Below are 27,995 nucleotides of genomic sequence, written 5' to 3'. Positions count from 1 at the left end.
TGGTAAGATTACTTTGTTACATGCAAGCACTGTCCGCCATTAAGAGTATGAGTTTATTTACATTCCATAAACCAAAGGTAGTAGAACATATCATAATACAAATACAGAACTTATTTCACATATAGATAGCGATACATGAATGCTACTGATACGCCCGGTTTTAATGCTGTAAAATTCCAAAGCTATTTCACATTCCAAATACTACAAAACTGGCTGATATATTAATACAAAATCACGATTTAAAAAAAGAGAATTCGACTGACATCATCTTTTTAAACAAACATTACACAGTGCAGTCGGCAGAATGTTTTGTGGAGTTTGGTGAGAACTTAAAATGTGTTACTTTTGATCAAAAATGGTAGTACTAGAACAGTACTTGCAACTGTACGAGAAAGAGTCACAGCTGGTGTCTTATGCGTGGAAGACATTTCATATATTTTTTTATGTTGTCATTGCTCTAAGTGGAATTACTGCAAGTTCAGCTTTTAGTCTGGTACTTGTGAGTTTTGGTGGGAACTGTGTCTTGCACAGTAATGTTACCTTCGTTAGTGGAAAAACTGACAATTCAACATCATACCAAACTATTGATTGTGTCAAGACAGAATGGGGAAGGCAAAGTGACTGCTCATTTTGTCAGTATGTGCCTGTTTGTTCAGTAATATTTTCAATCGTATGGATAACGTTCTTTTTGATGTGTGGAAAAGGAGGCAAAACAACTCGAGGGTAAGATTTTAACAGTGTTTGTTATAACACGGCTGCCTTTTAGTTTTCTTTAAAGACTAACATTCTTCTGCAGAGGCACAGGGTATATTTTATATAAATGTCATGCTTATAATGAACCAAAACTCCTCTTTCAGATTGTCTCAACCATGGAGAATTGTACTTCCATCTCTGATTTTCAACGTCACTTTTCTTGGACTTGCCTTGGCCGCAGCATGTAAATTACAAGATGGCATCAATGTCTTTTGCAACTTCTTTCAGGATGATATGGGTGAAACAAAGTATGATGCTGTGTGTATATCAAAACATACAGCTTTTTATAACTGTTTTTTAACATGGCTAAGTCCACAGCATAAATAAATGAATGTTATGTATTTACTATTTTGCTTTCAGTCCACGTTCTTATTTTGATAAATGAATATAACTGCAGAAAGAGCCAGACATTTTGATGTCTTATATTTTTCAGCTGTCATGATCTTACCAGATATCAACTGCTGGAAGGCAATACAGGTCTGATGACATACCAGTACATGAAGGCTGCCCAGGTCAGCAAATGCAACATATTGAATATAATTGAAACTTTGTCACAATATAGGCTTGTTCCTGCTCAGTAATATATAATGTTCTCTTTTGTTGCTTATAGATATCAGCATGGATAAATGTGGCTGGCTGGTCAATGAGTGTAATAGTATTGCTAATGCGTTGCTTCTGTGCACCAGATTTTCAGCTTATTGAAATTTCAATTCTAGCTCCTACACCAGTACAAGAACAGGTAAAATATCCTTTGCTTCTTAGTACTATTTTAACCCTGTGGAGTGTTTTCTTCCATGGTTGCCACAACCAAAAAGACTCCCACCCATATTTTCATCATTATGGGAACCTCAAATTTTTATTGTGTTCACTCAGCTTTCCCCCTTTTTAGCCCAACTCTGAACTTTAAAGCAGTAAGAAAATTAATGGGAGATTTTTGTCACTGTTTGAAAATAATGGTGGTAGACCTGAAACATTAATTTCAGCTACTGAATATGACATAAGAAATACAACTGAAATCTAATAGCCACTTAATAAAATAACACATGTTCATATTTAAGTGCAGTGGGTACAATCAATATTATTATGACACTGCAATAGGCATAGTAGAGTTATGCTCAATTTTTGTTTACATTTGGATCTGATGGTTAATTTTAAATATTGACATTAATGAATAATCAGTTCAGTTCACTTTAAACCCACTATTGTCCACGAGAGCAGACGTGGCCTTGTCAGCCGTTGCTTGTGTGGCAGGGGGAAAGTGGGTTCTGCGCATGCGCTGGTGCTGTATTCCTTACCTAAGAACATTATGTTATCAGTCAGTACGCTAGCTCACGACGTATGGCCTGCATAAGCTGCGGGTGTTTTTCTGTCCGCTAGTAGCACAGAATTATACCCCCACCTCCCTCAAATATGTCAGGTCTACTCTCGTGGCTCGCGGACAATAACTAATCTTGCATTATGCCCACCATAATCAAACCCTCATCTCATTCAAGATTAATGTGTTTGTAATGTTGCAGCATTTGTCATGTAGCCAAGACAGTATTGAACGTGGTTGTGAAGACATACTTGGTCACAGTAACATCAGACCTAAAGGAAGTCAAGCTTGAATCCATAGATTTGTGTCAGCTTTCTATATGCACTCCAAAACTAAAGTTTCTTTGTCAGTTTTCAATATCTGTGTTCCATTCATCTATAACACAACCAAATGGAACACAAAGATGACCGTCTACTGGGACATTGCACCTGAGTCTCATAGAAACTGACATTTCAGAGATGATTAATGTCTTCATCACCAGTGCAGGAACCTCTGAGTTATCAAGTCAATTTCTATCAGACTACATGGTGCAACACCCCTAATGACAGCTTAATACTTCCTGTAATGAGAACCTGAACTCTCACAAGCAGAAATACACCTGCGAACAGCATCAGATTCACATGATCACCAAACTAAACGAGAACTTACAACAAGCTAGAATAAAATACATTGTTCTTCACTGTAGTTTGTAATAGAAACTCCATATTCACATTTTTCACTGTGTGATTACATGTAAAGAGTATCCCAAAAGTAGTGCCTCATGTATTTTGGAAAAATTATCTACTGTGAAGTCACAATGGGTTCAAAGAAAACTTTAAATTAATAACATTTCAAAATCATATAGTTGGACTTGGACTATAAATAGAAAAACACAATTGGAGCCACTGCTTTCAGGGAAACCCTTTTACATTCAATTGCAAATCTGTTTGCATAACGCACTACTTACAAAGCAAAGTTTCATGTGATAACTTAATTTAACTCTGTTATAGACAGATATAATACTTGTCCCATAAAATGTATTCATCACCCAAGTTACCACTTTTCCTGCCTTTTAGTCTCATTACTTCATTTTTACATTCTCATCTCACTTGACTGTATATTCTGATCAACTTTTATCAGAACATTCTTCAGATTGCTCATTCTTAGTGATATTACACTGCTCATTAAACATTACATTTCTAACATGCTCATTTTAAGTAACATTAATTATGCTCATGTCATACATTTCAACATGTACCCATTAACCGTCATCTCACTTGGATACTATTGTTGCGTACAAATATAAGAAAATTGTACATGTAAGCCATCAATTCACCTGTGTAACACAGCTGTACTGTGTCCCTTACCTGGCCACCTTAACCACTTCACAAAATCTGAACATGGTCACATGCAAGTGTAGAGAATTTTTTTTGCACAGGAGAAATCTATTCTGCTCATTTAGGCATAATATTCTTATCCAATAACAGATAATTCACATAAGGTGGAACTGTCTTATGGAGACAAAGAAGAATCTTATGTAATCACTATGTTCCTTACTCTGCTCATGTACTGTGAGGACACTCAGTGGATGTGCCACTAGGGCTATGAAATGTGACGACCAACACAATGATTGTACACAAGGAAGGGCTGTCCTGCATTGCTAGCACACCCACTAAATATCCTTACAAGTTCGCTCATATACTTATCAGACTGCTCATGTAATCTTGACATTCTACGTCTGCTCATTCTTTAATCGACACATTTAGTTATGACATTATTTAACATGCCCACTTTCACCTGTCATTCTGCAATTGTATCATTATTTATTGTACTTATATAAGATTAATTCATTTAGTCTTGCCCTTTTTTAATGTGGCATTTATTTTCATCTTATACCATGACATTTTTAAACTTTCTTTGTTTCTTCTGGGTGACTGTTACACTGTACACAATACTAAATACATCCAATGGATTGTTACTGAATTTCCAATATGTACTTTTTATTTTGTAAAACATTTTATGTATTTATATGGTCTTCTTGGTGGTTGTGTAGAAGATGGAAACAGTATGTTCACATGAAAATTTGTTGGCTTCTTTACCTTTGTTGTTTGCACTGACAGTCCCAACCACAGAGGCAAAGAAGCCATCTGGTATATAACCAAAATACTAGACAGTACAACAATCCAGTAGACCACCGTTAAAGAAATATATTTTAGTGTACTTTTATCATTCAGTTTTAGAATTACATGTTTTGACTCTGAAATTGTGAAATATATAACAAATTTTAATATTAGTTATATGAGACATGATGAGGAACGCAAAATAAAGTTAGTCAGACCACTTGGAAGACCTAGGTCTAGATGAGATGATAATAATACGATGGATCTTACTGTATTCATCTGGCTCAGGATAGGTTCCAACTGTGTGTGTTTATGAATGCAATAATGAAACTGTGGGTTTTGACAGCTGAGTAATTCCTGTTTTTCTGTCTCATGGAGACTCTTGAGTGATATATCAGTGTTTTAGAAAGTATTACTAATCTGTTGTCTTGGTAACATGCCAAGTGAAAAAATAATTGTTTACTATGAACATAAATGTGTATTTTATCATCAGTATTGAGGTTACTTTATAGTTATGAAAATTATTTTTGCTGGTATGCACAATTTTTTATGTCTATACTTTTTCTCAGACACTTAAATTATTTTTAAATAAGTATTATGTAATCAAACCGACAAATATCTCTTATTAAAATAGGCAGTCAAGAGAAAGGGTTTTGCCTTTGCATTTCGTATTAATACATCATGTATTCATGTCTAGTCTTGACATATGTATTCCATAGTTTTATATTGAGATATACAATGCCTATTACATTGTAGAACCTGCTGTAGCAGATATATAACTTCACAACTATAATTTTGCCAAGTATTATTGTAACCATTTTAACATGTAAAAGCATTACTATTTAAGAAGTTTCAGATTTGTCTTTCTCTTAACAATTCAACTAATTTTGACATTCAGTATGTTACATGCACGTTGTTATGTACTGATTAGTAAGCAAAGTATGTTAAATCCCTGTCAAAAAATAATTTATGACAAGTATCTTGTAACAGTTCATTCAAATCATTTGTTTGCTTCAAATGAGTAAGTCCACACCTGTAGAAATGTATGGTTGTAGACACATAGTATATGTATACATAATTATGTTTAAAATGTTATAGATGTGCCAATGATGTAAACATTCCCTCCACCATTGACAATATTGCAACTATATGTCATGTAAAAGCAAGCTGCATAATAAAAACTAAAACCTGAATGAACTTGGGTATCTTATTTTTCTCCCCAACATTTCCTGATCATTTTGTGTCATGGCTGTAATTTCTTTCGGACTGGAGTAGGTACTCTTTATGATAGTTTGTGCAGGTAACAAATAGGCAAAGAACATAGGTCGTAATTTGTACTTAAAGAACTGTTCAGAAGACCGAGACCAGCTTAAATTTTGAACCTCAGAATGAGCTTCGAAGACCCAATCACTGAGAGGAAAGGTGTGCACACGCACGTGTATGTGCATGTTCATATTCTCAGTGACAGAAATGTGGCTTCTTAGCTACTACAAGTCTGAACTAGAAAGCAACAAGCAAGCCATATTTTAATATGCTGCAGATTTTAGTAAAGGAGCAGAATAATATTAAGTACAATAATAGCAAGAAGAGGGGACACGTATTTCCATTCAATTAAAAAAAGTAATTTTGAAGGAGTGGCTAATATGTGTTATATTTATCAGCAGCAAGTCCACTGCATCTTAAATCCTGGCCACTATGTCTATTTAAGTTTATACTGGCAACAGGTTTGGAATCCAAAATTCATTTCTACCTCTCATCCCTTGATACCCTCATCACATTCTGCTGACAATTCCTATGGGCCCCAGATTGTGTTTAAGTCTTGGTTCCTTGGTGTCCATATTAGATTCCGCGCACGTATTTGGGATAAAAACTGAATGTAGCCTCTAGTCCTTCAATATCAGGCCTGATTCTCTAATACTAAATTTTTGTGACCTATGTGGATTTCAGCACAGATAAGGAAACATTTTTCTCATAAAAATCTTATGGAACTTTGAAAGTGGAGAGCATAGTCTCTATTTTCTATGAGAAGAGGAAAGAAAAATGTAATATTCACTCTGTAAGGATGAAACTTGTGGAAAATAATACCCTTGTCTAAAATTTTGTTCTTTTAGATATTTTGTGTGTAACCTAGAGATACAAGGTTGCCAATTCTGATATACCAAAAGTATAATGTAGTGTTTGGATGTTAAGTTCAAGTGATCATACAGAGGAAGTGGGCAGTTATATGATTAATGTATGTGACACTGGTTCCGCAGCATAGACACAGGTTGACTGAACTGCCTAAGACACCTACTGGAAATAATTGCTCTTACTTGTCACAGGGAACCAGACATCAGCATTCTTTAGTGTGAAATGAAGAGGTCATTAGTGAGTGCTACACCTACAACACGGGCTGTAGTAATGTACACACAGGTAAGTTTCCTTGTGATATGCAGAGAAGCTTATAGTATACGGATAATTAACACATCTCACTTCGGGAGGTCATATATGTTGAACCAACTCATTTCTATGGTACACTGGAATGTAAAACTGACAAAAGTAAATTGTTTCTCCATAATTTATCACCATAAACAGGTTTCACAGTATAACCCCCATTTCACAAAAAGATCAAATTGAAGTGTACCAATTTTCTCAAGAATGGCTCATCATACAGAACAACATAAAATATACATTTCATTACAATTTATAACATTTTAAATAGCTTGGATATAAAGAAACATAATTCATGATTCTCTATACTGTTACTAGGACTCAGTATCAGGTAGTAAACAAGTATTAAAATCAATCACAATTGGTTTGATTCACTTTAGAGCTACAAAGAAATGTAATTAACTCCTGCAATTAATATTTCTGATCTGAAACTTTCTTTTCTATCATTAAACATTCAGAAGACAAAAAGAATGTGATTGCACAGCCAAAGTTGAGCCTGTCACTTTTCCTGGATTTTTATGAATTTACATTAGACAGTCTATATATATATATATAAAAATAAAAGAGAGAGACCAAAACAGAAATGTTTCACAGGAGTTTTATCACAGCTAGAGTAAACATATTTTGGAAATGTTTTTGTAATTGCACGAATCTCAAGATCTTTGACAATAAGTGAAGCACGATCAAGGCTACCAATGTAATACAATCAGTTGCAAAAGAAGTACATGAGATAACAAAGCGCCTGACATGACCTTTTCTTATTGTTTCATCACGGGGTCCACATTTATTAATTACCAAGTTAGGGCAGTGATACCACATACAGATAAGTTATATCTTTCCTTGAACCTAGCCACAATGAGTAACATGATCAATAACTTGTTTTATTAATTAAAACCTTACTTAGCACAGGTCTGGTGTAGTGTCATCGTGACAGAAACGCTCCTGTTGGTCATGGCTACAGACTGGGTACAGCTACCTATGGTGGAGCCTGGTGGAAGGATACAATTTAAACCAAGACCACGTGAAAATGAAAATGATTTCCAGATCCAAACATCTGAAGCCAAAAAAACAGATGAAATTCAAATGAAAGCTGAGACTATGAATCCCATAAATAAATTTCCTCCAGCACAGACATCAGATATCTTTAATGATCAATTTACAACCAAGATAACTAAATATACTGGAAATGATCAATCAGATACACAGGCACATAATTCAGAACTTAACTTAAACAAAGATGATCTTGTAATTACACCAGTACCAAAATCTCACAATTCCAAACCAACTATATATGACTCAGTAGAAAATAATTATGGAGCACAAATGCCAGAAAAAGTGACATTTATTCAACCATCCCATCAAATGCCATTTAAATCTGATCTGAAAGCAAAGGAAAGCAATACTCAAATACCACAATTTAAAGAATTAACAACTGTGAACTTGCATACACCTAATTTACCACCAAGACCCAACTTGGAGGTTACAACCATAGAGGCAGATGTCAAACTACCTAATCCAGCGACACTTAAACATCATTCTTACATCAAAGATTCTTCCTCTAAATTCTCAAATACATTATCTGAAACTAACACAACTCCTTACCCAGCAGAAAAAGCAGATAATGAATATCCTGAAGGAATTATTACTAGCACTGAACCAGACGTTTCAAGTACAGATAAACAACCAGAAGCATCATGGAAACATGAAACAAGCAACAGCAATAACAAAAATGAAGAGAATATACCACAAGATGTCAATTCACCGCTCAACATGTTGAGAGAAGTGCACAGAAAATTGATACAAGAAACGCCACATAGTGTAAGAGGGAAAATGCATTTCCTCCAGCAACTAAAGAACAAAATGCTCTGCTTTATAGGTAAAGTATTCATTTTAACATAGAGTTCATGGAATAAATTTTCAAACAAACATTAGTACAGCCATATTTTCTTCCTGGTACTTATTACTTTCAAGGGATATATTTCAAGATGGAAGGTCAGGAAAACTCTGGATATAAGGCACATCTACTATGAAGCTAATTTAAGGAGAAATGAGTCAGAAGCTCTCGTTCCACTATTGCAGAAGAGTAATTTTACTGTTCTAGCAAAGGCTTGTAGAATGAAGAAAAGAAAATTAGGCAGTCAGTAAAACTGGCCCCAACTTGTTTGTTGTAGAGGGACATATCAAAGCTCTATGGACAAGTGATCATGAACGTCAAGCCCGCACTGAGAAGGGAATGGCATTTCCATCCATGGAAGGGGCTCTAATGTCAATTTCATTCCTCATTTTTGCAGTGTTCCTCATCAAACTAGTTCAGGTATGGCAGCTGCTTAATCTGGGATTAATTCCCAGCAAAATAAGGACTTTTCATCAGCACATCTAGACTGACTTTGGAGCCCACAATACAGACAATTTCCTAATGTTATATTACAACTTAACCCAATATATATATATATATATATATATATATATATATATATGCATGTCTGTCATTGATTAAATAGTCACATATTTACTGCCTTTTTGTAAAAAAATTATGTATTAACCCATGGTCAGGATTGTTAACACTGGGAAAGCAGGGTCTAGTTTTCAATACAGCTTTAGGAATGCACTGTCTTTTATTCAGAAGTGCACAGCATAAGACAGATAATTTCATTACTGTTGTAATTTCCTTGCACAGCAAATGATACAGAATTTGCAAGGAACCAACATGGCCATGACAACTGGGCGGCACAGTCATTCACTGCCAGACTTACTGACAACAGCCAGGGTGCTACGCCTTGTTGACGAATTTCCGGTATGTTTATTTCACATTTACTGGGCCAGGATTTGATTTCTAGCAAAGACAAGGAAGTTCTCTCTTTGTTGTAATGTCCAGAAAATTTCCTAGATAAAGGTTAGCAGTAAGTTTCATACATTGACTAATTTTTCCCCAAAACACAGAAGTTAAGGAAGCTATTTACTTCTTACTAGCCTCACCAAACAGAGTGAAGTGTCTGAATGAAAGTAAGTTCCATAATTTCTCTTAGAATTTCTTGTTCCTCTATTAAACACCAATTTTAAACAGGTGATAGATCCTTGATCTCAACTTGCGCATTTGGTTCTCTTATAACAGTCTGCTACTGCTCTAAATAATGCACAACATTCTAATTTGTTTCAGTTCAAATATGAAGACAACGGCTGGTCTGACCGGCAACAATTCAGCTCAAGCAGTGGCCAGTAGGGAAATGTCTCCGTTCAAAAGAGTATAATGAAAGATAAATGGACCTGCACAAAGAAGTTAGTCACTTGTTTCAACAGACCTGAATGAAGGGTTCAAAGCAAATAAAGATTCTTCCTTGAGGAAATAAAATTTTCCAAATTTTCCATTATACAAACACTAAAACAGAAAAAGTTACTCAATCCAATACTAAGATGAAGTAAAATGTAATCATGACTGCAAGAAAATAGAGAAGAAAGTTGTAAGAACTTTATATCAATGGAAGAAGAGAATAATATAAAATCAATACACAAAATATATCATAGTTTTATATTAAATTTAACATTGAACATACAAAGTAGGACCTATAACTAACAAACATCTAATAACTCAGTTTCTTACATTTAACAAAAGATTAATTTAATTATGATCAATCTTTTTTGAAAGAGTTAGATCAGTAATGAGAATGAAATTGTATTTACTGTAGTCATCAACACCTTTGGGTGCCACCTATAACCTTTTATCCCATACCTTTACCAATAAATTATGGCAAAAACTGCAGGATGATTCTGAATTGGTTGTCATGCGACAGTTCTGAACACCATTAAGGCAACCAAACATGCTTAAAAACAGTTTTAATTATTAGGTTAAAGAGGAAATTTGAGTGGTTCTTAAACATCAATAAGATGAATTCATGTTAGAATAGTATTTCCCAGGGGCCTAGTATTGCTTACATTCACAAAGTTTTAAACTCTGCAACAAGGGATGACATCAAACGCATGAAAAAATCTGCATTGATTCCAGTTGGTTTTGAGCCTATGGCCTTTGGCACAGAAGTCCAGTCCATCCATATATCACCAAGTTCCATTGTGATGGAATTTTATTTTCCCACAGTGTCTCTGTGAGCTAATTTGTTCACTGAAAGTACATACACAAAATTCATTTAAAAATTGCATTAAAATAATTAAAAACAATGGCATTAATTTTACTTGCATTTCAGTTACTATTTTCCCGGACATTCTTGTTCGCCAAACGACCACTGCGCCTCATCTGTGCAGGCCTGCTACTTGGTATTTGTGATGGAACTTCACCATCAAGTTGGGCAATGTCTGATGAGTATGTATCAGATGACATCCTTAAAAGTAAAGATTAATTTTAAGTTTTAACAGAATTTGCACTTTTCTTGATTGTACCATCATCAGAACAAGTACTGAAAACAATGCAAGGAAGTATGAAGTGTTAATTTCTTTGACAAACCATGAAAACAAACAAGTATATAAAACAGACTTAGTTAAATAGAAACTTTCTTATTTCCGCACAGCAATGAATAAAGAGAAGACTGAAGAAACATCAAATTTATTGGTGTGACAAAGTTGCTGAAGACAATTCCTGCAAAACAATTTTTATTTATTGTCATCCTTAAGTTTCTATGTCTGATGTCCTGTGTATGAGACTTGTTTTCAGCTTTAAGCTGTCATTTGAAATCCTTCCAATGATCCAATAAATACTGCAATTTCCGTCTTCACTCTGCAATGTTTGCTCAAAATGTTGGAAGAACTTCAACAAATGGTGCAGCTCAAACTCAAAATTTCACATGTTTTTGATCATAAAATACGAAACATTCATATTTTCAATAGCTTATTAGTTATTGCCTTAAAAACAGAAGACTGGACAGAGATTTTGCATGATGATCACATCAAGATTAATGAACCTATAAATTGATTTAAAAGTTATAGGGAGAGGCAAAGAATGCACAGACTGATATACCATAAATTTTTGTTTCCTTTGTAAAATAAGGACAACAGACTAAAAGAATGCAACAAATTTCTTACACTTACTCAGAAACAGGAGAGTCACTGTTATCAGGAGTCTCTGGCACCACCATTTTACTTCTAATGGAAGGTGTAGTATTGATCTGTAAATTCTCGTCAGAATCACTGCTGTCTGATTCTATAGGTTCAGGATTTACCAGGGTGTCCTACAAAGGAATATACAATCATGCTGTAAGCATGTCCAGTCAACATGACATACTGGTATTTTACATGTTAAACAGGTTTATACTGAATTAAACTAAAATTCTGTTATACCAATATTAATCAGTAAGAAATATACGAAGTATATGGTACTTTGGTAGGGGACACACAATATTTTCATTATACTGACATTTTGGGTTTCGCAGTGGCAGCGTGGTCTGAGGCATGGGCCACGTGCCACTTGGTCGCTGGGACCGTGGGTTCAAATCCCACTCAAGCCATGGATGTTTGTCCGCGTTTTTCTGTGTTGTGCTGTCCTGTGTACAGGTAGAGGCCTTGCGACGGGCCGATCCCTCGTCCAAGGAGTCCTACCGAATGTCTATAGATCGAACCAACGAAAAGTTGGGACCTGCAGTGCTCAGGCACTTGAAGAACGGGTCGTTCCCAGTATACTGACATTTTAGTATAATGATGTTCATTATACCAAGATTTTAGTGTACAAATAAAAAAGGATCTCTCAAAAGAAGCTGAAAAAACCTCATGATCTGTAGTATTAGGTTACCTTTGACACACAACTGACTCCCTCAGCACTGTCAGTAGCCTGCTGTTCCACATTTGTGAGGACAGAGGAACCATCTGTTGTCCGCATGGTACCAGTCATACAAGTTGTCAAGCTAAATTTACTTGAAGTAAGCATATTCTGGAACTTCCGTACATAACGGAGACATGCCTTATCTTTAACATGCTGAAATACAAAAAGAAATTACCGGTACAGAATATTTACAATCATAATAATCAACCAACGATGTTTCTATCAGGAAGAAATGCATTATGACAAAATAATCACCATTCTTTTCCACTTTCCTATAAGCACTCCTTCTTTATCTGTTACTCCTTCCCTAATCAGTTTTGTGTATCTTCGTTTTCTTTAGTGGATCTGATTGCTTGCCACCTTTACTTTTACTTTTTGTGCTCAACAGAATCATACTATTGTCCTTGCATCAACATATCTAATACAAGTGATCAGTATATAAATAAGGAAGAGAACTAATTAAGATCTCGGAAAGAAGGGTTTTCATACACAAAAGAAACCTTTATATAAGTGGAAAATTAAAAACCCAAACGCTCAATATCTGAAACAAGTTGGTTCCCTATACATCATTTTGCTTTACCACTGTTACTTTATCACAATCTTTACACTATTTTCAAGTGCACGCTGATGCTGGACTACATGTTTTGACTGAAATTAGTCATCATCAGGTTCATTAAATGATGATAATGACTAATTTTAGTTGAAAAATGCAGTCCAATATCAACAAACACAAGAAAAAAATCTAGACAGTGTGATAAAGCACAATGATATATGGATGACTCACCAAAATTCTTCCATTTCTATAGTTCTGTGTTCACAGCTGCTCAACTGTGGAACGTTATGGTGAAATATATTACAGAACAGTTACTTCCAGAAAGCATGTCAATAATAATCTTGTAATCAACCAATCAAATGAGGCAGGGAGTTACCTGTAAATTAGTAATGAGACATTCCATGGATCCCATATTAATCAGGATGTGGAATAACAACCGAAATCCAGTTCATATAATAAAAAATAAGTGCTTAAAATACAACACTCAGGAACAGAGATGAAATGATAACAATAAAAGAACACAGAAAAGGATGAATGCGTATGATATCTGATACACTGCCAACCAAAAAAGCTAACTAAGGGTGGAGTCCTGCGCAAGCGCAAGCATCGTCCCTTGCTAGGTAACACCATTCCTGCGTACGAAACGCATAGCTGGAAATGGTAAAGAGCCTTATAACTAAAAAACGGAAAATTTTGCTAACGCTAACAGGGTTTTGATACACTGTTTTGACATGAACACTTATCATGAAATTCCCTGCTTTTATGAAACCTGAAAATTCATTGCCACATTCAGAAAAGTCTGCCATTGGACTTTATCCTGTGCCAGCGAATCCAGTCGACACCCCTCACATCTAAAAACAATTTTTAAATATTATCTTCCCACACAGGACTCAGAAGCGAGCTCTGTCCTTTAAGTTTTACTACGAGCATTTTGTATTAATTTTTTATCTCCCACATGCATGTTACATGCTGTACCCATCTCATCCTTTAAAATTTAATCACTTTAAAAATACCAAAGAAAAAATATTCATAAGTGATTCTTCCCCAGACATTAATATAGTACAAAGTATTCTTACCTCAGCAACTTTCTCTGCCACTGTGCTGATGTTCTGAAGCACAATTTCATCATCCAGGATGAGTTCGAGTTGAGTGAGAGCTCTCACAAGTACCTGAATATTGTATGGGTCTGTATCCAGCAGCACTTCATTGCAAAGGACAATAGCGAAGTTGTTATGTACGCTGCTCTGAAAAGCAAAATCAGAACACACAAATCATTTCTTTAAGAGAAAGTATATTAATTAAATGTCTGAATATGACTGGACGACATTGGTGAAAGCAGGGTAACAATTACTTGTACAAACAGTTATCTCCATACCTTGTTAAGATTAGGTCGGGTGAGATTCAACACTAAACGGACGACACTGTCTTGGTCAACCTCCACCAAAGGACTGGTACACGGAGCTTGAAATAATGTTCGAAGTGTTGGTAAGAACGCTTGCTCCAGTGTTTCTTGTCCATACTGATTGCCAAACGCTAATGTTGTGAAGAATTCGCCAAGCATCTGTCTCAGGTATACATCTCCTTCTGCCAAAATAAATAACTTACAATGGAACTCGTTTGTTTGACCTCCATTACAATTATTTCATGTTTATAAGAACCAATTTTCACTGTGATATTTCCAACTTAGTTTGAACAGTTTTACTTTACAACGTATTAGAAACTTCAAAGTTTATTTAGCAACAGCAAAAAAGGCTTTTTTTTGTACAACTTCTTCCAATTTCTCTCTGCAGTGGTCTTTCATAAGCATACATATATGAAAAAAGTCCATCTGTAACACAATTTGAATTATGAAGATTTCTGTCTTCTGGGTTGTTGCGCTGTGTAGTCTGGTCGATGTTTACCAACGTTTCAGAGGTCACACTGCCTCCGTCATCAGGGAAATTAAAAATATGAAGATTTCTGTCGTCTGGTTTGTTGCGCTGTGTAGTCTGGTCGATGTTAACCAACGTTTCAGAGGTCACACTGCCTCCGTCATCAGGGCGATGAATATTTATCGCCCTGATGACGGAGGCAGTATGACTCTGAAATGTTGGTAAACATCAACCAGACTACACAGCACAACAACCCAGAAGACAGAAATCTTCATACTCACCGCTGTTAAAACCTCAAATCTTACACAATTTGAATTGTTTTTGAAACACATGCAATTTAAAATAGAAGGCAAAGAGCACTGTTCTACCTGTAACAGGGTTGTACCACATGATAAGCAGACGAGACACGAGGTTTGGTGACTTGATTCTGTTATTTAGAATGAGCTTGCAAAGACCTTCCACAGCCACTGTACGCATACCAGCTGACTGTAAGTGGTAAACAAAATAAAGTATATAAGTCACAAAAAGTAAATGGAACCTCCAGGAGTTTGTCATTTTCTTTTAATACACAACAGACATGAGAGTTTGTACGTCTTCTGTGCTGACAGAAAATGGATAAGAATATAATGAATTCTAGTCAGGCTACCAGCCATGTCAGGTGGCTGGAAGAGAAAACACCAACATTTCGAGAACCACCTTTGTCCTCATCCTCAGTGTACTGAAGTCAGTCACCTGACATGAGTGGTAGCTGAGAATTCATTATACTTAGTTGGTGCGAAAGTTTCAATTTAATACATGGAAGAGAATGCGGCATACATGCAGGAATTGAGAACTTCAGCTCAGAAGACATTAAAGGAAGTAAGAATTTTTAAAAATCTGGATGCAGATGGGAGGATAATATTAAAATTGATCTAATGAGATACAGGGTGTAGATACAGAATGGATTAAACTGGCTCAGAATACGGGTTTAATATAGGCTTTTGTAAACATGGTCATAAATCTTTCAATTCCACATAAGCAATGAATTTCTTGACCAGTCAGGTTACTACCAACATCTAAATTAAGATCCTGCAACATGGAGTTACAAAGTCACACAAGTACTTACCGTGCTATCAAGTAGACTTGTGAGTATCCTTATGAAGTTGTCGCTGGCATCATTCACTGGTAATAAATCTGTATTTTTGGATGTAGTGATATCATCTTCACCAGCATCCTCAAGGTCTGTTGCATCAAACAACTTTTTCCTGCCAGTCTTATCTGCAAAAAATATGCACCAGTAATCTTAATGTTACAAAATATTGTAGAAATAACTTGTGCATTGTAAGATTTGAGGTTTTCACAGCGGTGAGTATGAAGATTTCTGTCTTCTGCGTTGTTGCGCTGTGTAGTCTGGTCGATGTTAACCAACGTTTCAGAGGTCGCCCTGATGACTGAGGCAGTATGACCTCTGAAACGTTGGTTAACATCGACCAGACTACACAGCGCAACAACCCAGAAGACAGAAATCTTCAACTTATGCATTGCTGTGAGAGGTTTGAATAAATCAGATCCCAACCCAATCACTCTCATCCTAGCAGGTGAGGAGTTTAAGATGTGTTATCAACAGAAATGGGGGGGGGGGGGGGCAGAGGATGAGGAGAAAGGAGGATATTTTATAGTGTAACTTGTAAGAGACCATCTTGGTGCATTTTTTAGAACTACAAAGTATATTTGCCATCAGTAAACATAAAAAGAGAGTGTGAGAAAACCAACAACATATTCTTGGCATTACTTACTCCTTTTAAAGCAATTTGATTTCCAGTGATAATAAAACTTCACCATTATCATTAACTCAAGAGTTTCAAGTTTCAAAACTAAAATTATATATATATATCAACTATTTCACAAGCACCTACCCCCTAAAACATGCTATCATGTTACTAGAAAAACTGATATGTATCTGGAAGTGTAGTTCAGAACCTTGAGTAATTCATGGTTTCTCGTTTGTTTGCTGTGAAAGTAAGAAAAGTCAGAACTAACGTGTACTTATTATCACAAAAAATATAAGCATGCCATCAGCATATGTAGTTCACGAGTATTAAAGATTAGACAATTCTAGATTATCAACAGCAAGGGTCAGAGATACCGTTTGTTTGAATTTCATAATTTGTCACTTGCAAAATAAATTAATGTTGCATGTTATCATGATCACTAAACACAGAAATCATCTGTAAGTTCATGACATACCATTATCATCATCCACGTCATCTTCAATTTGGAATGGTTGTAGGCCATACAGCAAGAAGAGATCAAATATGACCTTCAGACTAATCGTACACACCTCGTCATTTTCACCATTAGCAAGCTAGAAATCAAACGTGCTCTAATTACTAGAAAGTCACCCTTTGAGAATGTACGTAATTCAGTCTTTAATTGTTACAGAAACAAACTGATAATAAAATGATCAGCTTACATTCCATAGAACATAAATTCTCTGGTGTAAAGATGTATCCAGATTTAAAATATTTTTAAGTTATATTCCAATATTGGCATTTATTTTATCTGAATACGTATAATAAACACAAAAAAATTGTGTCACGGGATATATGAGTAGGCAACACCAAAATTACATTATTTTTCCTTTCAACCAATGGCAAGAAGTCATAGGAGAGAAGCACTTCACTGAACAGTTTAAATGATGGAAAAGAGAATGAGAATCAGCATAATTTTGGAAGTTGGCTTAATTCAACTGACGCACTTCCAAAAATGAATGTTTGATTAGGAATCACTGTTCAAAACTGCAATTATTTCCTTACCTGAAAACAGAACACAAGTATGAATTTCTTTGCCAGGTCCTGATCAAAAAAACAAAATGTTCCAACTGTTTGAAGCGCTAGTGATCGAATATATGTATCAGAGTCCTGCAAAACAGAAAGCATATTTAAAACAAACAGTAAACTATGTAAATTAATCCAAAGGAATCTAACATTTTGGTTTGTGATGTCAACTTCCTGCTTTTATTGTTCAATGTCAAGCCTCTACGTGCACACTCCTGAAAATTGTTGTCTGGTTTTGTATTAAGATTGAGCTGGCAGACAGTGATGATTAAAACATGAATTCTTGTAACTAGTACCAAAATATGTTGACTCATAATTATGGATGCTGGTCTCAGAATATGTTGTACCAAAAATTCAGGTTTTCATAATATTAAGAGAAATAAAGGGAAATGATTTCAGAATTTTGAGCACTTTGCTTGAAGCAGTTAATGTTGAATTTACAGAGCGATTAAATAATACCAATCGACCTCCTTCCTTCCGAAATTATTATTCATCACTAACCTTCCATCTAACACTACACAACATCGGTAGCCAAGAAAGATTCCTCAGGAAAACTAAGAAACGACACAGTGCATGCTTACCTCAATGTAATGCAATACAAAGTTTTCCATTATTGTTCGCAGGTGGGGAGTAAGGACAGTCACCGTCTCGGACTGCATCATTTCATATATAATGCAAAGACACTTGGATAATGTCGCACGATCATTGTGTTGCTCCCGTACCTACAAAAATTATACACAAATTTCTTTAAATGTTCACATAACACAACAAACTACGATACAAATCCACATATTTCCCCCCCCAAAACATAATAAACACATCTTTCAGGTATATTTATGACATATTTCAATTCCAAATTTCACACACAAGATTTCATGTTTTCATGCTGTTGTGAATATATGGGTTGCTGCAAAATGTAGTACTTTTGTAAGAACAAACTGCCTCCATCATCAGGGCTGAAGAGGTTTATGCTTGTGCCATAAAGATGGAGGCAGTACTCTCCTCCAAAACATTAACTGTTAGGTCCTCTTGTTAAAGTCTGGCCAGCAAGCCCTTACCCGCTGTCCTATGTGTGCGATTAAATGCGAGCCGTGCGAGTTGCGTCGGTGAAGCGGAAATATCAACCGGTTGTTTGTGTGGCGCTGTCCTAGGTTACAGCGAAGCGGCCAAAGTCCGAGATCGAATATTTTGATATTTTCGAGCTTGGTATTTCCTATTTTCTGTGGAGGTGCCAAACCGAATGAAATTATGTGAAGTACAAACAACGCCATTACCTGTTCATGAACAACACTTGGTTCTACATTCAGTCTCTGCAGTTCTTCCTGTAATTCCTTCATCTTTTCCAACAGCACCTGCGCTTGCATGAAGTCTTGATGTTGAACTGCTTCTTGTTGCTCTTCAACAACTTCATTCAACTGAACTCGGACCTTTGCTTGCTAAAAATTTGGAAAGTATTTAAAAAGAATTTTAAAAGTATTGTTTGAATATATTAACAAAAATAAATATCTTGCAAAAAACAATTCTAAAATATTGGTATGATACTATATTACAAAGCACAGTTTTCTCAATGGAAGTACTGTTCAAGACTAATCTTGAGACTTGCAGGGTGAAGGACAAACTAGGGAGGGACGGCAACAGCTGTGTAGTACAGTATTAGTTCAGAACGTACTGACCACTAGTTAAGTATGCTTTAAGCTATTGTTGTGCCATGGTAGAGTAAGTAGTAAATGTTTTTGCTTGGTTAGTAGTTGCTGAGCCATGCCTCTTCCCCTTCCAACTTCCTGCATACCCTGCAAGTCTCAAGATTACAGTCGTGAACTGTACACTGTATCAGAAAGAGAGAACAAAAAACTGGAACAAAACTTCAACGAGCATTTCATGCATAAGCATCGTAATTTTAAATTCAAATTACTTCACAACAAAAGGAAGCCACAAAGAAGTAAATATGATCTAATTTTAAGAATGCACAGTTTTCAAAATATTATTTTATAGTACAGTACAATGTTTCCCACACTTCTTTAACCAAACATCCTCAAATCAAATATAAAGAGTTCCTTGAGATTCCACTGTACATAAACAAGGTCGACTTAATATTATATTACGACTGATAAGTGCAAAATAAAGTTCTGAACAAAAAATCAATCATATAAGACTTGAGGCTTTTGCAGTGGCAAAATGCAATAAAATCAAATGAATAATTATTCGTTATAAGAAAACAGTTACTGCGACTAGCCCAATTCCAATCTCTCCTTCATGACATATCACACTCTTTTACTAACAATAACGTGTAACACCCCTTCCATACCATCAACTGTTTCTTTCGTATTTCGTCAGCAGGCAAGTCCACAGAAACCTCAGTCATAGGTTCATGGACTTCTGATACAATCTCTGCCAAGAAATGAAGCCTGGAGTTGACATTTGGATCTACACCAACAAGGACCCGCACAAGTATTTTTACCAGATCTTTCTTCACATGGGTACATGTCAGCATATCATATATCAGTTTCTTCAAATTTGATCTGAAAGTACAATTAAAACTTTACAAGGTAGAAATGTGTATTTCATACATACATACAGGTTCCCAAAAAATCACATTTATAACACTAGCATTCCAGGTTTTGCTTATTATTGCTTAAGGTCGAAACCTTCTAAACAACTTTCTCTCCATTTTCCGAACACCGTTTACTTCAAAATAACAAGAACACTCGGCACACATTTTTGTATTTGAGGAGCCCATGCACCAATACTTTTCTAAAACACCTCAACCGATTAAACCTATTTTATACAGGTCAATTCCAAAGTCCTTGTACACATGCTGGAACACAAAGATATTCCTCATTCTCATCTTACTTATGGTTACAACATGGTACAACTGGTTGAAGGAAGATAGTGGCCAAGTTCATACGGTTATGTGACACACATCTATCACCAAAAGTGGTATAAGCACAGGGACTTTCAAATCACCTGTAAAAGGAAGACATAACAATGGAAAGAGAGAAAATAAGAAATTTATTGTCTTGCCTTCCCATTTCATCTGCCAGATCGAACACTTCAGACAACTCTAGCAACTGAAGTACTATAAACTGGCGCTGGATTTGAGACCAAGAATCTTCATCATTTTTTGGACCTTCTGAAAGGTAATACCTGAAAATAAACCAAATTCAGTTATAATTTAAAGAAACGCATTTGATCAGATGCTTCAATGATACACAACCAACAAACAAGGGTGCAGATCTGTTACAACATGAATCCAAGGAAATGTATAAGATGATAACTGCATCATTTATATCATTAAATTTCAATACTTTTTATTACAAGGAAACAAACCAAGTCACTAGTGTATAAAAACAGAATTTAAACATTAAAACATTATGTAAAATTTGAGGTCCAAAGATGGCTATGGTTGTCTTCAGAGTTGTAGCACAGTGTAGTCTGGTAGTCTCATTGGCCTGATGATGGAGGCAGCAAGAACCTCTGAAACAATAGTAAACTACTACCAGACTACATGGCGCTACAACCCAAAAGACAGCCACCTTCAATCACATGAATTTATAAATGGAATCCCTGCAAATCATTCACAGAACAGCGGATTTGTTTTCAATACAGTTCGAGAATCGCCGAGCTACAGAACGCAAGTGACGCATCTGAAATGAATTTCTCATGTAAAAGGGCAAGCTGTCCATGAACAATCATGGTAATTATGACATTACTGTAAGAATAAAATACCCACTCACATTAAGTGTCCATGACGAGCAACAAAGTGCTTGGAAAATAAGGCAAAACCTTACAGATGAACATAAAGTCATAATTTCACACTAAATACCATTTACACATTTATCCCACATAAACTAAAACAAGTACCTTCTAATGTATTGGCAGAATGGTGTTAGATTTGGTATTACTGAATCAAGTTCTTCGACCATTTCTTCCCCTTGTTTATGAAGATACTGGGCCAAACATCGCCAAAAAAGTGCATTTTCAGGTGTCAGTTTTTCAAGAGGAATTACTTTATCTTCTTGATAAGGAAGCAAACTGCCCTTTACTTCTGTCAATGGCTGATGCCTGTAAACACACAAAGCACTTCCTGTTTACTAAGTTTAAATGCATCTCTTATCTGATCTCGACAGCAATTTGATATCCGCTACTGGTTTTCATAAGCTATCACAGCATCACCAATCTCAAGATTCCTGGACACACTACCATGCCAATGCCAAAAACTAAATCTAAAACCCAAAGCATGATGTTACCCAAGATATGAAGGCGGTAACACAAGAAAGAATGGTAAAATTAAGGATAGAGAAAAATGTACGCAAGTCACATAAATGACTAACAATTCCTTTGAGAGTGTAAACAGTTAAGAATACAAATGAGATCAAAGACACAATAAAGAAATCAAGTGAAGGAAGACAAAAAACTGAATAGGGAAAGAGGGGAAACAGATACAAGACAAAAACTTATCCGGTGTCCTACGTGAGCGATTAAATGCGAGCGGTGCTAGTTGCGTGGGTGAAGCAGAAATATCAAACTGGCTGTTTGTGTGGTGCTGTCCTAGGTTCCAGCAAAGTGGCCAAAGTCCGAGATCAAGTATTTTGATATTTTCGCGCGAGTTGCTGCACTGGCCAGTAAGGCGCATGTGCAAGAAAGCTCTGACCGTGCAGTACAGGGGAGGCGCATGCACAGGAAGGCTTGTGTGCTTCTATTGCGGTCTCTCACGTAGGACACAACAAGCGATTCCCCGCTTCATATAACACCCCATTCTGCTTATGCAGCTCGCTTGTTATCACTTATGTAGGACATTGCCTTAGAGGGAGATAGAGATCTACCCTGGTGGAAACACCAACCACTAATAAAAAAATTAGTATTTTAACCAACAGCAAATTTATATACTGGTAGAATGGGATGTAAAGGGTTATAACAACAAAACGTTCATCTCTGGGTTCTACTCCTATATCATAACATAAAGATACAGGTAATACCTTCACACATTTATCTTTTAATGGCTGACTTTTCCTGTAGGTCGTGATAAGTATGGATGGCACTGCCTACCTAACTTAGTTACAGTCTAATCATGCCCTGTGAATTACAAATGCATTACTATAGAACGTTACAGGTATAAAATAAAACTTAATGTCAACAATTATAATAAAGAACAGATGAATGATAAATAAAAATGTCAAATGACTGAGAATACAATGGCATGGGCGTGTTAAACATCTTAAAAGAAATGTGGCCACATAAATGGGAAGAAAGGATACCACCAGGAATACAGGAGCTGGAAACAATCAGACAGCAAACTTCTAAATGAACAAAGCTGAAGCAGAAGAGGGTGTTTCTTGTAACTAAACATGCAGTCAGCTGAGTTACATAACATTCAATGGTAGGAATATTGATGAAATGGAAGACTATTCTAAGGCACTGTTACAGCATTCACTTGAAAGGACTGAGCAAAATCATAAAAAACCTCAGCCAGGTATATACAGGATAAAATAAACCAGTATTCTGTAGTGTTTGGTAGAAGTAGAAGGAAAAGCTTGTTTTTATACTAACTTGAACAGGGTGTTGAGAGCCAATATAGATGTTTCTGTTGAATTTTCCACATCTAAAGCATGCAGAAGTTCCAGGTAGTCACCTTTCATGTTGCGGAGCCAACCAGGTAACAATGCAGTTGCAACAAAACTTCTCACAAGTTCTGTCAAGTCACAAAAATAGTTTGATACACTCCATAAAAGCATAAAAATATAGCATTTATCTTCCTACATATTTTCACATTTGTTACGTCTCAATTACTAGCCCGTGACTGCCTACTTTTGAAACTATTTAGTCACAAGAAGGAAATAAAAAATATTTGTAATTAGTAAAACCGTACATAACAAATTTGTTGTCAAATATACAAAGCTAACCAGCACTTACCACCTGGCATAAATTAAGACACATTGTCCATGACAACTTATCAACTGATTCCTCAAATCAAAAGACATAAAAGTATATTGTTCTAGAAGTCCCATAAACTTATAACACAAACCTGATCGATCCTTTAGTCCTTCACGTAACAATCTCTCCCGCTGCTTGATAGTAAGAGAACGAATACTTAGTTTCACGAGAACGACATACGCATGGCGTCGTACCGTGTCCTTTATGTCACGTGTCCGTTCCAGAATAAGAGGAAGAGTAATATTGGTACGCCCTATGCAGTTCAATACTGAGCGCCGTACAGCCGCACTTGGGTCAGCTTCCAGGTGGAAAAGATATGCTGCAATACAACAGGAACTTCAAATCAAGTAATGCTACCACCACCAAGATCTGCATCGGCGGCGGCTCCAGGCGGGCTCGCGCCTGGACCCTTCCTGGCACACTGCCGCGCCCTCCTACTCACTGGGGCTTCAGCGCAACGGCCTTGCCTTCCGGTGGCTGGGAATAGGCACAGAGCTTTAGCGCCATCTAATTTCAGGTGAGTAATTGCTCTTATGTGGCACAGTGGGTTACCAGAATGCATTTAAGCCAGGCAACAATGACCACCCCAAACAAATCTGATGCTCAGAATATTGCAACAGTCACTTGCAATCTCAATATTTCAAGAAGGAATGTTGTCACTCATAGCTTACATTACTTCTCTTCTATCTGCTAAAATGACAACTGACAATCCACTAACGAATACGAATTTCAATTAGCATATCTGCAGAAGTGATTAATGAAATGGCACTTAGTGACTTAAGTCATTCTTTGGATTGGATTTTTAATAGTGCTTTTTGAAATTCATAGGCTATACATCACTGATTGTTACAATGACTGTGAAAGAGGAATTGAAAAGGACAGCCTATTTTAAGGTACCATATTTGACATACCGGTATTATTTAACCTTGTACGTTAAATTATTTACCTTTAATAACTGGACACTTATGGTTGGTAGGATCCTGAAGACGCTGTAAAGCCATAACAGCCTGGGCTCGAACAGCTGCAACTTTATCCTCAAAACAGAACAGCATGCATACATTTGTTTAACAAAAATCACTTGGGATTATGTTATGGACCTCACAATGCACAGTTTACCATGTTTCAAAATTATTATGCTACTCAACAGTACACCCCAATTTCACCAACTCCTGGTTATGTCATCTATTTCCCATGTTTATGAAAAGACTCTACTTGTGTCACAGACATAAAATGTAACTAAGTAAAATTGCTAAGTGTAATTAATTCTGTTAATCAAAGACTTGGTACGACACAGTATCAGTAATGCACTTGTTTCTTTACTTGCTCTTACTCACCCGAAGTCGCTCCAGCATATTTGTACAGATTCTGTTGCACAGATCATCATCAAGGGATGCTTCTTCTCCTAAACTGCTTAACAGTTTATTGATAAACTGGCAAACTCTAAACCGAATATTCTGGTTCCTGGTTTTATGAAGCTGAAAAATAGTTCAGCTTATCAAAATAAAAACTTTAAGATATTGAGTACAAAACAGATACAAGATGGGTCAAATTCCTTTAATTAGTTCTAACCCTTTAAAGACAAATTGTCGATATTTAAAGAAAAGCACCTATGTTTCCAGTTGTGCATGTCCACAATAAAAAACCATTGTTTATTTGTGGCTTACTTTTAACAATGCTGTAAGCACTACAAACTATACAGCATTGAATGATAGCGAATAACGAACTGGAAAGAACGTGGAATGAAGCAGTCATGGTGTAACTTAAACTATTAACATGGTATTTACCTAGAGGGACCAAGGTATGCCACAAGAAACCTCAGTCAGGAAGGCTAGTTTCTGTGCTGTGATATGTACCAAGAACCACAAAGATTAATGAAAGACCATTTTCATGACAGCAAGGCAGACGAGGGATAGCCTAGCAAAGAACACATAAATGGTATCTAATATGGGACTATATTGTTTATATGTGATGCCATTCAAAAATGTAACAAGGTAGGCTGTCACTTGTTAGTAATTAGCAAGTAACAGAAGCTGTAGTATGCCTCACACAAAAACTTTTACTCACCACAGGCCACTGTTCAATGAGGTGATAATCATTTCTGGAGCTCTGAGTGCAAAAATGTCAAAAAACATTCACACAAAGAAGACATAAATGCTGTAAAGCTGTAACTTTTGAAAACACTATGAAGATCTGGAATCATTACTGTTACAGGACGTTTATTATGATTAACCTTTATCATTCAGATTTCATGTCTTATGCATAATCAAATAGGCTATGCATCACAATAACATATCACAAAATGGTTAGCCCCAAAGAGTCTAGCTGGCAGCCCAGTAACAAAAAGGTTCATATCTCCTATTCCCAAATGATAAGGGTTAAAGTATAAGGACTATTTTTGGCATACCTTAAGCAGATAATCAAACAACAGTGTTAGAAAAGGAGGCATCTCATCATTTTCACTTAGAGTATCTTCATTATTAACCTGGCCATCATACAAAGAAACACAGAATTTGGCTGCAAACTCAAGAGTTCGTTCCACTGTAGTGTGTTTTTCTCCAATAAGAAACAGGGATCCGAGGCAGTTGACATAGTTCTTAAAAAATCTTTCCAATGGTTCCTGTTGAAAAAAACAACAAATAAAAGGCATTCTTAATCATTACCATTTACACAGTTCAGATTAGTTCTAAAGACAATCTATTTCTATGTAGTATTTGAGATTTTTATGGTGTTGAGTCTGAAGATGGCCGTCTTCTGGGTTGTTGTGCTGTGTAGTCTGGTAAAATTTCTAAATCTTCAATGTATTTATATCTTACCTGCCTACAAAAATGTAGCAGTGCATCAAATATCATTACATGAAAGGTATTCATAGAAAGTTCAGTACATAAAACATGTATGAAGTCAATTTCTTAAGACAGATGGTTCACTGTGAAACGAGCGAGAGATGTCAACACATGCCATGATTGCCCCTAAGATATTTTATATATTTATGTTGTCAAAACATGTATGTCTTTTTTTGTAAGCAGTAAGTTCTTTGTGAGAACACACTCATACACATGATTCAGATATCCTCCCTTCAAGTTGAGCTGGCCCCACAAGTTCACTTCACAGTGGTATTCTATATAAAAGAAACTCGTTGCATATACATACAAACCGAGAATACAACTCTTAATTATAAAAAGTTATAACAGAGATTTGAACATAAATTACTATCAAGCATAGCCAGATGAGCAAAAAGAAGTATGGGGAAAAAACAGTGCATCTCATGTTCTTATCCGATGGCAAAATCCATCTGTAACATAATGAATGTAAAACTATTTTCAATGAACTGAATAAAATGAATTCAGCAATACACATATCCTTCACCTCATATGTAATGCACTAAAACGTTAGGTTATATTCTTATACTTTATGTGGGAGAAAATTGTAACAGTCCCACAAATCGTCCTCCCCTCTTCATCACAATGTGGTCGAATCCGAACCCAATTCTTGAATTTCCTACTATTTTCAATATAACTTAGCAAAAATGAACAGTAATGTAAACACATCTAAAATATTCTGTTTGTACGATCAAAAAACGAATTTAATATGCGTAAAAATCTGGAATTTCCAAATCCTGAACAAATCTAACCTGTCTCTGTAAGCCTCCTGCTAAAACAAAAAAAGAGGGGACAACCTTCAACTGTACATATTCAAATCTAGAAGTGTATTCAGATGTAAAATATACTTTGAACAGGCATTACCTTTACGAATTGCTGTTTCATTTTCTTGAGTAATTTTTCATGGGACGTGGTATTAAATTGCGAGTCGTAAAAAAATGAATGCACATCTACATACATTGTAGACTGAGAAGTCTCAATATTTCTTGTGCGTATACTCATATTTACACAAATATATCTAGAAATTTCGGCAATATTCCTGTCTGAACATCACAGCCATACACCTTGCTCCAAGAAATAAACGGAACTACAGATACATAACAATATCTCTAACATTTCACTCCTACAATGCGAATGCCAGCCTATTCCCGCCAATATAACACGCTCACAGTGGAGCCATTTTCACAAACATCTACTTCCCCAGTGAATATAACCTATTGAATGATTCGATTCTTGCGAAATACTGAATAATGTGGATGCCTAGCAAAATTTTTTTTAAAAAAATCATCAGTCTGCGAAAAAAATTTACTGACTCTACCTGGAAGACAGATAACGTTAAGAACACAAGATTTTCACCATGATTTTGGATACTCTCTGTAGCAGTCACGGATCGTTCCGTACCATACCACATACAACAGTACAAGAAATTTCCCTCCTTTTATCGCACAAATGTTCTCTCCCTGTGCACAAGAGCCCTACAATGGTCCATTGATCTGACTATAGATATGCAATCCACACCCTTAAATCCAAACTGATATTAAAACCTCCAACTATGTCTAAGCTTTCATGTAGTCTCTTCCTTCAAGCTTT

General features: G+C 36.0%; 3 protein-coding genes across 5 annotated transcripts; 2 read left to right on the top strand and 1 right to left on the bottom strand.

The window, feature by feature from the left end:
- The first annotated feature begins 83 nt into the window (after positions 1-83).
- Positions 84-5,364, top strand: LOC110828591 (transmembrane protein 179B). Its single transcript, XM_022061430.2, has 5 exons — positions 84-723; positions 858-1,001; positions 1,187-1,265; positions 1,364-1,492; positions 2,271-5,364. Exons 1-5 carry the CDS (start codon positions 356-358, stop codon positions 2,358-2,360), a joined length of 810 nt encoding a protein of 269 aa, XP_021917122.2. The 5' UTR covers positions 84-355; the 3' UTR covers positions 2,361-5,364.
- Positions 5,365-6,500: 1,136 nt separating this feature from the next.
- On the top strand, positions 6,501-9,916 carry LOC147873219 (uncharacterized). The gene is made up of 5 exons (XM_087353049.1): positions 6,501-6,579; positions 7,507-8,473; positions 8,769-8,911; positions 9,275-9,391; positions 9,755-9,916. Exons 1-5 carry the CDS (start codon positions 6,520-6,522, stop codon positions 9,815-9,817), a joined length of 1,350 nt encoding a protein of 449 aa, XP_087209175.1. The 5' UTR covers positions 6,501-6,519; the 3' UTR covers positions 9,818-9,916.
- Cap-G (Chromosome associated protein G) lies at positions 7,728-27,831 on the bottom strand. Of its 3 annotated transcripts, XM_022061415.2 has the most exons (21): positions 27,270-27,811; positions 25,934-26,146; positions 24,864-25,004; positions 24,476-24,563; positions 23,621-23,848; positions 23,146-23,287; positions 21,460-21,660; positions 20,620-20,742; positions 19,904-20,117; positions 18,873-19,034; positions 18,180-18,320; positions 17,578-17,682; positions 17,009-17,126; positions 15,888-16,039; positions 15,151-15,268; positions 14,287-14,495; positions 13,988-14,155; positions 12,329-12,511; positions 11,632-11,771; positions 10,787-10,928; positions 7,728-7,977 (listed from the first exon to the last, which is right to left on the bottom strand). In XM_022061415.2, exons 1-20 carry the CDS (start codon positions 27,405-27,407, stop codon positions 10,790-10,792), a joined length of 3,123 nt encoding a protein of 1,040 aa, XP_021917107.2. In that variant the 5' UTR covers positions 27,408-27,811; the 3' UTR covers positions 7,728-7,977; positions 10,787-10,789. The 3 variants fall into 3 exon arrangements, with proteins under 3 accessions (XP_021917107.2, XP_021917110.2, XP_021917109.2); XM_022061418.2 differs by lacking the exon at positions 7,728-7,977 and having other exon boundaries at positions 10,110-10,928; positions 27,724-27,831; XM_022061417.2 differs by lacking the exon at positions 7,728-7,977 and having other exon boundaries at positions 10,110-10,928.
- Between the last annotated feature and the right edge of the window lie 164 nt (positions 27,832-27,995).

Source organism: Zootermopsis nevadensis, unplaced genomic scaffold (assembly GCF_977971745.1).
Source record: "Zootermopsis nevadensis isolate Lab colony 2312 unplaced genomic scaffold, Znev_1.0 Znev_ptg000021l, whole genome shotgun sequence".
NCBI lineage: Eukaryota > Metazoa > Arthropoda > Insecta > Blattodea > Termopsidae > Zootermopsis > Zootermopsis nevadensis.
Note: the sequence above shows the minus strand (reverse complement) of the source record. Positions and strands in the feature narration are given on the sequence as shown.